The 11441-nt window shown below is 40.1% G+C and overlaps 1 protein-coding gene across 3 annotated transcripts in view; it reads right to left on the bottom strand.

The window, feature by feature from the left end:
- Positions 1 to 250: 250 nt before the first annotated feature.
- Positions 251 to 11441, bottom strand: part of ATP10B (ATPase phospholipid transporting 10B (putative)) — a 177947-nt gene continuing 166756 nt past the window's right edge. For 2 of the 3 annotated variants that reach the window (XM_070414480.1, XM_070414481.1), the window contains 3 exons: positions 10787 to 10891; positions 6451 to 6638; positions 251 to 2992 (listed from right to left, as the gene is read on the bottom strand). In XM_070414480.1, coding sequence (XP_070270581.1) covers positions 2539 to 2992; positions 6451 to 6638; positions 10787 to 10891 — 747 coding nt within the window. In that variant the 3' untranslated portion in view covers positions 251 to 2538. The remainder of the gene's footprint in view (positions 2993 to 6450; positions 6639 to 10786; positions 10892 to 11441) is intronic. The other variant, XM_070414482.1, reaches the window with a different exon arrangement.

Below are 11441 nucleotides of genomic sequence, written 5' to 3'. Positions count from 1 at the left end.
ACACTCTTACATTGGATCAAATCTGTTTTGACACTCTATGCCCAACAAGGCTATGAGCTTCTTTAAGTCAGGGATGAGTTCCTTGCAGCTCCTAGTACATCACAGGCATCTAGCAGGGGCTTACTAGAAGTTTATTGGGTAGATAAGTGAATGGATGGGTGGATAAATGAATGAACAGATGAGTGAATGCAAAGAAGGATGGATGGATGGATGGATGAGAGAGGACTCAGAACTGCAAGCAATTCTGAAAAATCGTGTTTATTTTTTTCTTCTAATAAAGGACAGCACATTTTCAGTCAATCAGTAAAAGGCCATAAAAGTATAAAAATGTATTAAGTACAATCATTAGGATTATGTCGTAGGGAAATAGTTGTTTTAACTTTCCCCCCTAAGGTAGCATGTTGGATAGTCACAGTTGATTTGGTTTACAAAGAAGGGCAGGAGTAGGTGACCAGTTGGCCCGGAACTGAGGAGTTTCCCAGGATGTGGGGCTTTCAGTGCTAAAACTGGGAAAATCCCAGGCTAACTGGGCTGGTTGGTCATGCAAGAAAGAGAGCAGCATCACAATGATGGGTATGGTTTGGCATTTAGGTGTCAGGATCAGACATTTCCTCAACTTCTCCATCACCTCTTTTCCTTTAAGCTCTGAAATAACTATCCCTGTGTTATTATTGAGGGTGTTAACAGCTTTCAAAGGGTTTTCTCTCCCTCACCTTCTATGTAACTTTGACTTGTTCCTTTGCCAAGCCTGGGAGGTAGGGCAGTTCTACCCTAATTTGTAGGTGTGGCATCCTGCTTCAAGGTTCCTGGCTCTAGAGAACAAAGATCTATGCCTCAGATCTCCCGAGGCTAGTGGTCTTCTCACGCCTTTGTTCTTTTCTGAAGTATCCTTTCTCATCTGGCTTTCAGGACTGGGCAGGAATCATACAGAGAAAGGGACCCTGAAGTCTGAGTTTTGGCTTAGTCCTCTTATTTGGGACAAAGTCATTACTTCTTTGCCTGCTGTGTTTCCCCTTTAGCAATCCTCTTATAGAATTCCCCTGAATACCTACCAGCTGACCAGTGCCCGTGTCATTATGTGGCAGAGTCAGTGAAAGAGACCCAGTATTTTGGGTCCAGGAAGGTGCTCCAAATGGCTTCTCCAGTTCAGGTTTGTCATCAGGGTGGTCAGAGGACCAGCTCAGTCTGCCATTTGCCAACTTGAGATCTTTTGGGGGCTTTGTTGCTGAAAAGTTACTCAAATGAGGTGGCTATGACTCCTAGGCTCAAAGACTTGTTGCATTCATTCCTAACCTTTAAGGATTTTGCTTAATACATAAGCACTGCCTTAAGGATAAAAGGCTTAGTAGCCCTCCCTGACTTATCTTAAAAGACTAGGGACAGGCTATCCTTGCCCATAGTAGACATAGCTTCTCCTGACAGCCTATTAGAATTCTATCTTCATTCTTTTACTTCAACATTGTTTTTGAGCTCATATTTTTGGTATTTACTATCTCTAGGGGTAAGATGTCTATGTAAACTTACTTTTCCCTGTGAAGTGAGACTTCCAATGACTCTCCCTAATTTAATGGAAGCATGTGCCAGTATCCTCCAGGCAGCACTCCTCTCTGGGTTAGGCTTAATGAACAGGATTTAACATTGGCCCTTGAAGATGTCATTGTTTGGGCTCAGAGTTGCTTGCATCATATGGGTCTATTCTGTGGGCAGGTTTGCTAAGATCTATTCATCTTAGAGTTTTCCTGTTCTGAGAGCTGAATGAGAGTGGGTCCTTTAATATAAAAACAAATAAAATAAATAGCTTTTAAAAAAAGTAGATTCCCCAGGCTGTGGGACATGTGGTCTGTCAGCTAAAGCATGGGGCTTCTGGTATACCCATTTCTCTTAGAATGCTTCTGTTCTTCCTGCCTCTTACACCAGCTGTGGCCCCACAACCCTCTGAAGTATCGGTGGCACTGAGTTCAAGTCTAGTTTTAATATTTAGATGTAGTTTTATTTGACTTAGAGACAAACAGCATCCTTACTCTTTGTGAGTAAAAGGGATGTTAACCCCCACGTGGCCATCTCTGCAATACAATCAAGATGAAGCACCTGCATGTCTGGGTCTCTTCTGAAATTTAAACTCTGGCACCCGTGTGGTGAAGTGATGGTGTGGCAAGACCAGAAACTTCCACAGCCTGAGGGATTGCCTGGGTTTATACATTTCTTGGAAACGTATGTATTGGGTTGTAGGCTGTACTTATCTAGAGGATCAGAAGAATGTCTCTGAGGACTCAATGCCATAGAAACATAGCCTCTTTATGAAACTCTGTTTGCAAGATGTGCTGCCTGGCAGCAGGAGAAAACTGGAGGTTGAGTGGTGTCCAGCCTTTTTTGGTCAACCCCCTTAGGGCCAGTACTTCCTCTAAGGAAGTCAAGCCTGGTGGGGAGAAAAGAGTAAGACTGGCTCATTCTTTCCTCCATGGAGAGGAAGAGTCTTGGGTTAATTAGGCCAGCAATTGGGCGGCCTCCCCAAAGTTTGTACAGATTTCTGCAGGCCCCTCAGATGGTCAGTGAACTCTGGGATCGGCGATGGCTGCCCCTGCTCGAGCGCTGGTATTCATCAGTCTGCCCGCTGGGGTAGGCCCCGGATGCCATCCTGCTATTGGGCCCCAGAAGAAGGTGGTCTTTGGGTGAGAGTTTAGCTGAGGAGTCTGCTGAGCTTGGGTTGTCCCTCCTGTGGTCTCTGCTGCTTCTCTCTCCGTGCACCCCCCGGTTCTCTGTGTACTTCTGCTTGGGAGGGCTGGAGCTCTTTGGGGTGCTGGCTCTGAAGTCCTGTTCAGGGACAGGTGGCACTGGATGGTGGGTGTGCTGAGCCTCTCCAGGGACCGGCATTTGTCTGTTTCTCCAACTCTGGATTTTCAGGTCTCTTTTGTCCTTGGGGAGTTTGTCAATTTTCTGAGCTTTTGAGATCAGGGACTCCCCATATGTCCCTTGTAGAGATAAGAAAAAGTACCTGGTGGGGAAGGAGAAACAACAATAAATCTTTTTTTCTGATTTTTGTTGACGTCTTGAACTTTAGCATTGAAAGGGACCTTCGAATCCAACTCCCCACCCATGGCAAGATCCTTTTCACTGTGCTCCTGACTGTGGTTATTAAATCTATGCCTGGGCCCCTCTGGGATTTGGAAGTTCAATAACAATATGTAATAACTAACATTTATCATGAACCAGAATGTTCCTAAATGCTTTAGCATTATGAACTCATCTTTCCCAACAATCCCATGTGGCTGGTACTTTTGCTTCCCCCATGTTACACACGAGGAAACTGAGGCAGTGACTTGTCCAGAGCCACACAGTGGTCTTGCTGTGGTCAGAACCAAGCACTCTGGATCCCTAGAATTTTCTCTTATCTACCATGTATAGGGCAGTCCTTTCTCTTTCTGGGCTATTCTGATTTAGGCAAATTTACTTGCTTTGCAATATCAACCCTTTGTGGAACTTAAGTAGTTTCTAAATACATATTCTCTTGAATCTGTGGGCCATACTAATTTCCCAGCATTGCTGTATTTGCCCCATTTTCCAGATGAAGAAACTGAGGCGCCAAGAGATGAGATAGGGTTTCCAAGGTCACCTGAGCAGTTGCTAGGTTTCCCTGATGGTTCCCAGGGTTCCTTTCCCTGGCCAAGCTGCATAGTAGCCTGTATTGGACTCTGGGATTGGAAGTCTCTATCTGTGCCTGGAGTCTTTTCTATTCCACATTTGGGGGAAAGAATAAGAAGGTGAATACAATTGTGTGGTCTATGGAGAAAGCATATTCCATCTTGTGATACTGGGCTCTGGATATCAATTTTTTTATCTAAAAAGTAGACATCCAGCCCTGACCGGTTTGGCTCAGTGGATAGAGCATCAGCTTGCAGACTGAGGGGTCCCAGGTTCGATTCTGGTCAAGGGCATGTACCTTGGTTGCGGGCACATCCCCAGTAAGGGGTGTGCAGGAGGCAGCTGATCGATGTTTCTCTCTCATCAATGTTTCTAGCTCTCTATCCCTCTCCCTTCCTCTCTGTAAAAAATCAATAAAATATATTTAAAAAAAGTAGACATCCAGAATCTTTCCCCCAAATAATCCTTTTTAAAATGTTTATTTCTAAGGCCTTATAAGCAGAGACTCCCATCCTTCCACTGTGTCTGAAAGCTTTAGGCAGCCTCACAGTGCACAAGGGGTTTCTGAAGACTCCCACGGCATCAGGTAAACTTTGCCCTATTCTTTCTCATCTCACCCAGAGAGGCAGTACAGGTGGGCATGTTTATTTCAGGAAAGACTCAACTTCCTGCCTGAAAGCTGGAATTTGCTCAGTTTAAACCTTTCCACCAAGATGCTACTTTCCTTCTCCATCCATTTATTCAACAGATATTTAACAAGTTTCTACACTGGGCCACTCCCCCGAAAGATTAACCTGAGAACAGGATAGACAAGTTCTTGCTTTCCTATGGCACCTGAACAGAGTTATAAGCAGAAGGAGCAGTGAGAGTGTCGGGCACCTGATCTGTATGAGACACCTTCCTTGAGGAAGAGACATGCATAGGAGGTGAGAACCAAATCCATGCACAATGGCAGAAAAGTAGAGAGAGGACAAGAGGGGAAATGACACAGAGGGGTTGGCAGGGCCAGAGCAGGCAAGGACGGAGAGCCGTGTTTGGTTTTTTGTGCTTTATTGTAAAAGCCTTGGGAAGCCCTGGTAGGGTTATAAGTATATGACATGATTACACTTTGACACAGTGATAGTGGATTAGAGTGAAATCTATTAAGATACTTTTGCAGTAATTTGAGAAGAAAGGATATAATCTATCTATGGTGGTGGCTGTAGATATGGTGGAAATAGCAGATGGATTTGAGAAAGATATAGCATATAGAATTGTCAGGTCTTGGTAATGAGCTAGATGTGGGCATGAGGTGGTGGGTGGTATCAAGGATAACTTGCAGGGGTCTGCCTTGGTCCTAATTGGATAGCATTTGATAGAAGAAACTCTGGAAGAGACCCAGGTATCTTAGATGATGGTGATGATAAAGGGAGGATCGTGACTTAAATTATAGATGTCTCCCAATTTCTTTGAACTTAGATGCCTAGTGGAAGTGGTGAATAGGTAGCTAGAAAGATGTATCTGGAATTCAGAAGAGAGGTCTGGGTTGGGAATTTGGAGGTTCATACGTTCAAAATATTTATCTTCACACTAGTGGTTGCTATGTCTACGTAGAGACTATAAAGTTAGAAGACAAAAGAACCTAAGACTAAGGCTTGACCTACACCATGTCAACGACATGCAGTAGGAGAAAAACTGACAGTGTCCAAAAATTGGTATCCTTTATTTAAGGTGCTAATTAAAGTGCTCATTATGTTTTAAGGTTTGTGTATGCTAGCTTCTTTTGTTTTTATCTGCAAAACAATGTACATGTTCTTGGCTTTAAGAGACTCTGTATAGTTCTTTTGTACTGGTTGAATTAATTAGACCAAGATTAGTGAGGTCAGGGTTAGTAGACTAATTATCACAAGGTTGGTGAGTGAAATCTACCTCCATTATGATAAATACAGCTTATAACCTTAAGTGAACAAATAGTTCTCTGCAGCAAACATTCTATCATGTAGATTTCTATAACAAACATTAATTTTTTCAAGGTTACAAGTCAACAGTCCTTGGAAATATTACAATAATCCTTTCTCAGAAGAAACCTCTTTGCTTTTCTTAGTAAACAGAATTAAACAGAAATTCAACCTTCTGATGATAATGTAGAATAAGCAAAAAGATTTAACTTATGTGCTATGGTAACTAACAAGTAAATATTTGCTAACTTGTTTCTGTTTAACAAGCTGTACTGTTCAGCGCCATCTATTCAAAGCATGTGTCAACAATCTTTTATTCTTTTCAAGGATTCTCATCAGGCTGGTAGCTTTTGGCTCCAAGTGTGTTTTCTAGCCAAGGGTAAGACCAAGAATATGGGGCTGATAAACTTCTACACCCCAAAAAAGACACAGAACAGAGGAGCTCAGTCCTTGGTCAGTAGTGATCATAACCGTGCTTAACCCCAAAACTGTGGACAAAAGTATTTAACACACATTGCAATCCTCATGGTCTCTCCCAGGGTCCATCTCTCAAGGGGTTGGGCTGAAGAAGGGCTGTGGTGGGAAATATATCCCCTGAAACTTGTGCTTATTCAAAATTTGTAAGGCTGGAGGACAGGAATTACCACTCCCATTTTACAGATGTCACAACTGAGGCCATGCCCGCTTTGGTGACTTGGCTCCTCTGTGGCATTTTTCTCCAAGTTCATGGTTCTTTCTGTCCTAGGACCTTATCTTTGAGACTATAGCTTCAAGGATCCCAACCAGGAGTGAAAGTACTGACCCCTGGGCTATGAAAACGGCTCATCGAGGGGAGATTGGTAGTTCTAGGAAGAAAGGGTCCCTGTGCTCAAACCTTGGGAGAAGAGCCACGACTGGTGTGAGGAAGCAGACGAGGTAGAAAGTGGGGTCTGAGAGCTGGACTTCCATCACCCCGTAGGGGTTGGTGGGACTGTTGCAGGTGACGCAGGTGGCGTTGTACACTAGGGATACCACAAAGTACATCAGGAAGCTGCCTATGAGAACCAGCCCGTGGATGATGGTCTGTGGAAGGGAAGAAGTAAACACTGTTGAGGGTATACCTTTGTTTTAAGCTTCTTCTTCTTCTTCTTCTTTTTTTTTTTTGAAAATGCAACACAAAATTTGAACACACATATCCCAAGCACCCCTTGACTTTGGCGATAATTTCCAAGCTGTCTTAGGATGTTTTACCACCTTTCTCTGTTTCTCTATGCAGACTGTTTTTTTGAAATGTTAGTAAATAGAATCAAGTTTTGTGTGATGAATCCATCTTTTCCACTTGTGGCTGTAGTTTGTTTTCAGAGTCCAGTGATGTTGTCTAATCTTGTTTTGTCCTGCCTGTCTCGTGCTGCTTTCTTTCCCTATTTGTATCCTTTTTTTAAAACATATTGACTATTTTGCATAATTTTATTGCCACCCTTTACTAGTTTGAAAGTTATGTACTTCATTTCTATTCTTTCAGTGATGACTCAATAAATGATAATAAGCAATCTTAACTTACTGCAGTCTAAAGTTTAGAACTGCTTTCTCTCTTCCTGAATTATACAAGGGCTTTAGAGCACTTTACTCTAACCTCTTTTCCAATATATCTTATTGCTACTGCATATTTTAATTGCCTCATCTTTTTATTTATTTTTTTAAAATACATTTTTATTGATTTCAGAGAGGAAGAAAGAGGGAGAGAGATGGAAACATCAATGATGAGAGAGAATCAGATTGGTTGCCTCCTGCATGCCCCCTACTGGGGATGGAGCCCGCAACCCCGGCATATGCCCTTGATGGGAATCAAACCCGCCACCCTTCGGTCTGCAGGCCGATGCTCTATCCACTGAGCCAAGCCGGCTAGGACTGTCTCATCTTTTTAAAGCACACATGTCATTATAGTGTAATATGGTCAATATTCAGGTTTAGTTATGTTTCCCACTTTCTATGTCTTAATTCCTTCTCATGGAACTCCCATGAAAGATTTCTTTCCTCTTTAAGTGCAGCCTTTAATGGGAGTGAGCTGGTGATCTATTCTCTTAGTCTATATTTCATTCTCATTTTTGATGGATATAGCATTCTTGTTGGAAGTTATTTTCATTCGGCATATCTGAGGTAACATTCCACCGTCTTCTGGCTTCCATTTTTGCTACTGAGAAGTTAACAACTCTTCACCCGTTGTTCCTTAGAAGGAAATCTGTCACTTCAAACCTGGCCTCCTTTTATCATTTTTATTTTGTCTTTAGTTACCTTATGATATAATAAGTGTGAATTTCTTTTTATCTTGTTTGGATTTTGCTGACTTTCGTGAAACTCTGGATTGATGTATTTCATCACTTCTATAAAATTTTCAAGTTACAAAGAATTTGACCAAATGGATGTTAGACCTTTTAAGATACCACCCTATCTTCTATATATTTAATACCTCTTCCATAATTTTCTTTTCCCCCACTCTGTTTTATATTCTGGATAATTTCTTTTGTCCACTAATTCTCCCCTTTAGCTGTATCTAATTTGCTGTTAAGCCAGCCATGAAAATAAATTGCACTTGTTGTATTTCTTTTATTTCTAAATGTTTCATTAGGTCTATTTTCCAGTCTGCTGGGTTGCTTTATATAGTTTACCAATCTGTAGATATTTTTAAAGCTTAGTCTTTATTTATTTAAATATAGTAAACATATCTTTTCTATAATTTATATCTGATAATCCCATCTCCTGAAATATTGGTTTCTGACTTTTTTTTTAATCCTCACTAATGAGTTCTTGTTTCCTTGAGAGCTTGGTTATTTTTGAATACATGGTGCTTATTGCCCTGGAAAAGTTAGTAGGGACAATTTGAGACTTAGTTTGAGATACTTTTCTCTCGAGTTTGGCTCACCAGGTGATACGAGCCTGGGCTGCAAATCTGTCTGAGGCAGCTGTGTTAGTTTCCTACGACAGGTCCTTTATCAACGTCCAGCTTTATCAATTTTAACCTTATGTAATGTTTGTCTCAGATTTTTGTTGAAAGGTTACAGCTTACAGATATAATCAAAGCATCCATCTATCCCCTGTAAATGCTTTGTTTAATCTTGAACATAAATTCAGTGTTCATCATTCCAATGCGTATTTTATACATACATGTTTGTGCAGCCATGTTTATGGTTGCTCTATTACTTTATTATGTATGGATATCCTTCTGTACCTTTTAAAACTACACACTATGCTTGGAGTTTTACTACATTGATAGATACAGCTCTAGTTTATTCATTTTAACTTTTCTATTGTATAAATATGCCACAATTTGGCATATTTTCCAGTTGATGAACATTTAGGCTCTTTGCTTTTTTTTTTTTTTTTTTTTTTTTTGCTATTAAGAACAATAGTGTAATTCTTATACACGTCTCTGTATACACAGATGCAAGATTATTTCCAGGGTGCATACTTAGAAGTAGAACCGTGTCATAGTATATGAACATTAACTCCTGGCTATTTTCAGATTGCCCTCCAGAGTGCTGGTATCAGTTTATGATCTACTAAGAGGATAGGAAAGTTCCTTGGTTGGCCTTTATTGTTTCTAACAAACTGCTGAGTTGCTTTGCCAGGAATTTATTTAGAATTTTTACATCTATGGTCATTTAGATGAGACTGGTCTATAATTTTCTTTCCTCGATCTGTCCATGCTGATTTTGGTGTCAGGATTATGTTAGCCATGAAAAAATGCCGATTTTTTTCTAATCTGTGAAATAATTGGTATAAGGTAGAGATTATCTGTCCCATGTAAGTTTGATCACAGGATTATGAATTCAGTTTATTTAATGGTGATTGGTTTACTCAGGTTTGCTGAATGATTTTGACTATGTTTTGGTCAATTTTACATTTAAAAAATATGTTTAAAAATTGATCATATCTACAATTACAGTCCTTTTTATTCTGAGTATCATTTCTGTGGTCTTTTTGTGTCTTCTCCTAAATGGGTTTTGCCAGAGATTAGTTTTCATTACATTTTCGAGGAGCTCAATTTTGGTTTTATTGATTCTATTGTTTCCTTGGTTTTAACCTTTGTTTTAAATAATAAAACTTTAGGTACTCTCACAAATTTGTATATATTTTTATAGTCATTTAGTAACAAGTATGTTATAATTTCCCTCATGAGTTATTTAGAAATGCATTTTAAATTTCCAAGCACATTGAGTTTGGCTATTTTTTATTGCTTATGATACTGTTTCAAATTCCTTTGTGATTCAGAATTTGGTCTTTTAAATTTGTGGTAAATGGCCTGTGTGTTTAAATAGATGCATGTTTGGAGCATGATTCTATATATTAGGTCAAGTGTGATAATTCAATGCTTCTATATCCCATTTTTTTCCAAATGATCTAGTCTCTTTGTAATGGAATTATATCAAAATCTCATAGTAGCATTGTGAACTTGTCCATTTCTCCTTATATTTTTCTGGATAAAAAAAAAAAAATCCAGTCTGATAAATTTTGCTTTTAATAGGTAAATTGAATACTGATATATTTGGATTTATTTTGAACACATATGTAATACTTTCAACACTGAAGATTAAAAAAAACACTTAACACATACATGTATTTATCCATCACTTTGTGATATATGTACGCCAAGTCATCACGCTGTACACTTAAACTTACACAATGCTGTAAGTCAGTTAAGTCTCAAAACAAAACCTACTGAACACAAAGGACTCTGGGAAGTTAAATGAGATACTACATTAAAAAATCATGTAGATAGGTACCTGTAGATAGGCATATAATTTTAAGAAGAACTTAATGAAAAAGCTGGCAGTGCCCTTTTAGATACTAAAGTGTGATATTTGGGCTTGAAACGTAGTTACGTAGAGGTAGTTTTCTAAACTTTTATCCTGAAATTAAATGGGAAGCATACCCCCTAACAGCATGGTTCTCCTTGTCTCTGAAAACACCCCTCAATTTTTTATTAATATCTATTTTTGCAACTAATTGTTTTATTGTTTTATATATGTTAGTTTTATCATCCTGGCTAGATGATAAGCAAGTTGAGGCCAGGAATTTTGTTCTTCTACACCTCTTTCATCCTTGCACAGGACAGACACAGGTAAAAGCTCAATATGTATCAATCGAGTAGGTCAGTGACATAAAGTACAACTCAGAAATCTGAATGCGGTCAATAATCAGGAACACAAATTTTAAGCCAAACAAGCACTTACCCAGGTCTTCATTTCCATCGCCTGGTGCAAGAGGATTGTGGCGAGGGAGATGGTGTTGATGGGTGTCCCAAAGGTGAAGACATCGATGTCAGAGTCCTTGTAGGTCTGCAGAGGAGGAACAAATAGGTACCCTCAGATGTGCCTGTGGACTCAAGGTCTTGGCTTTTTTTTTTTTTTTTTAAATCTTTATTGTTGAAAGTATTACATATGTCCCCTTCCCCCTTCCCTGCCTTCAGCTGAGACCATAAGGAGGAGTTAATCTCTTGAGGAGAGGGGCGGAAAGGCAGTCCAGCCAAAGGCCAGAACTGAGGGTGGATGTGGTGGGCTGTGGAATGTCAAATAGTTCTAGATTGTGGGTGTGTTGAGCTCAAAATAGAAGCAAATGATTCAGCAGGAAAGACTAGCAGAGGTCTGACCAGGGAGGGTATTGTAAGCTAGGAAATGAAAAGAAAGCATAAAATGCCTGCTTTATCGACCCTCGTGTTGATAACTGCAAAAGGATATGAGCCCCGAGGCTGTGTAGACACTACCATACCTGATAGCAGTGAACCCACATTATGGTTCCCTGTCCAGGAGAAATAGATAACCTTCACTATCTAAATTCTCACTCTCCACTGAGGAACCAGATTGAGGTGGGGCTGGTATCCTTGCTGTA

This window comes from Myotis yumanensis, unplaced genomic scaffold (genome assembly GCF_028538775.1).
Source record: "Myotis yumanensis isolate MYYU_CA2020_CCGP unplaced genomic scaffold, mMyoYum1.0.hap1 SCAF_5, whole genome shotgun sequence".
In the NCBI taxonomy this organism is placed as follows: domain Eukaryota; kingdom Metazoa; phylum Chordata; class Mammalia; order Chiroptera; family Vespertilionidae; genus Myotis; species Myotis yumanensis.
This window is presented reverse-complemented; position numbering and strand designations above follow the sequence as displayed.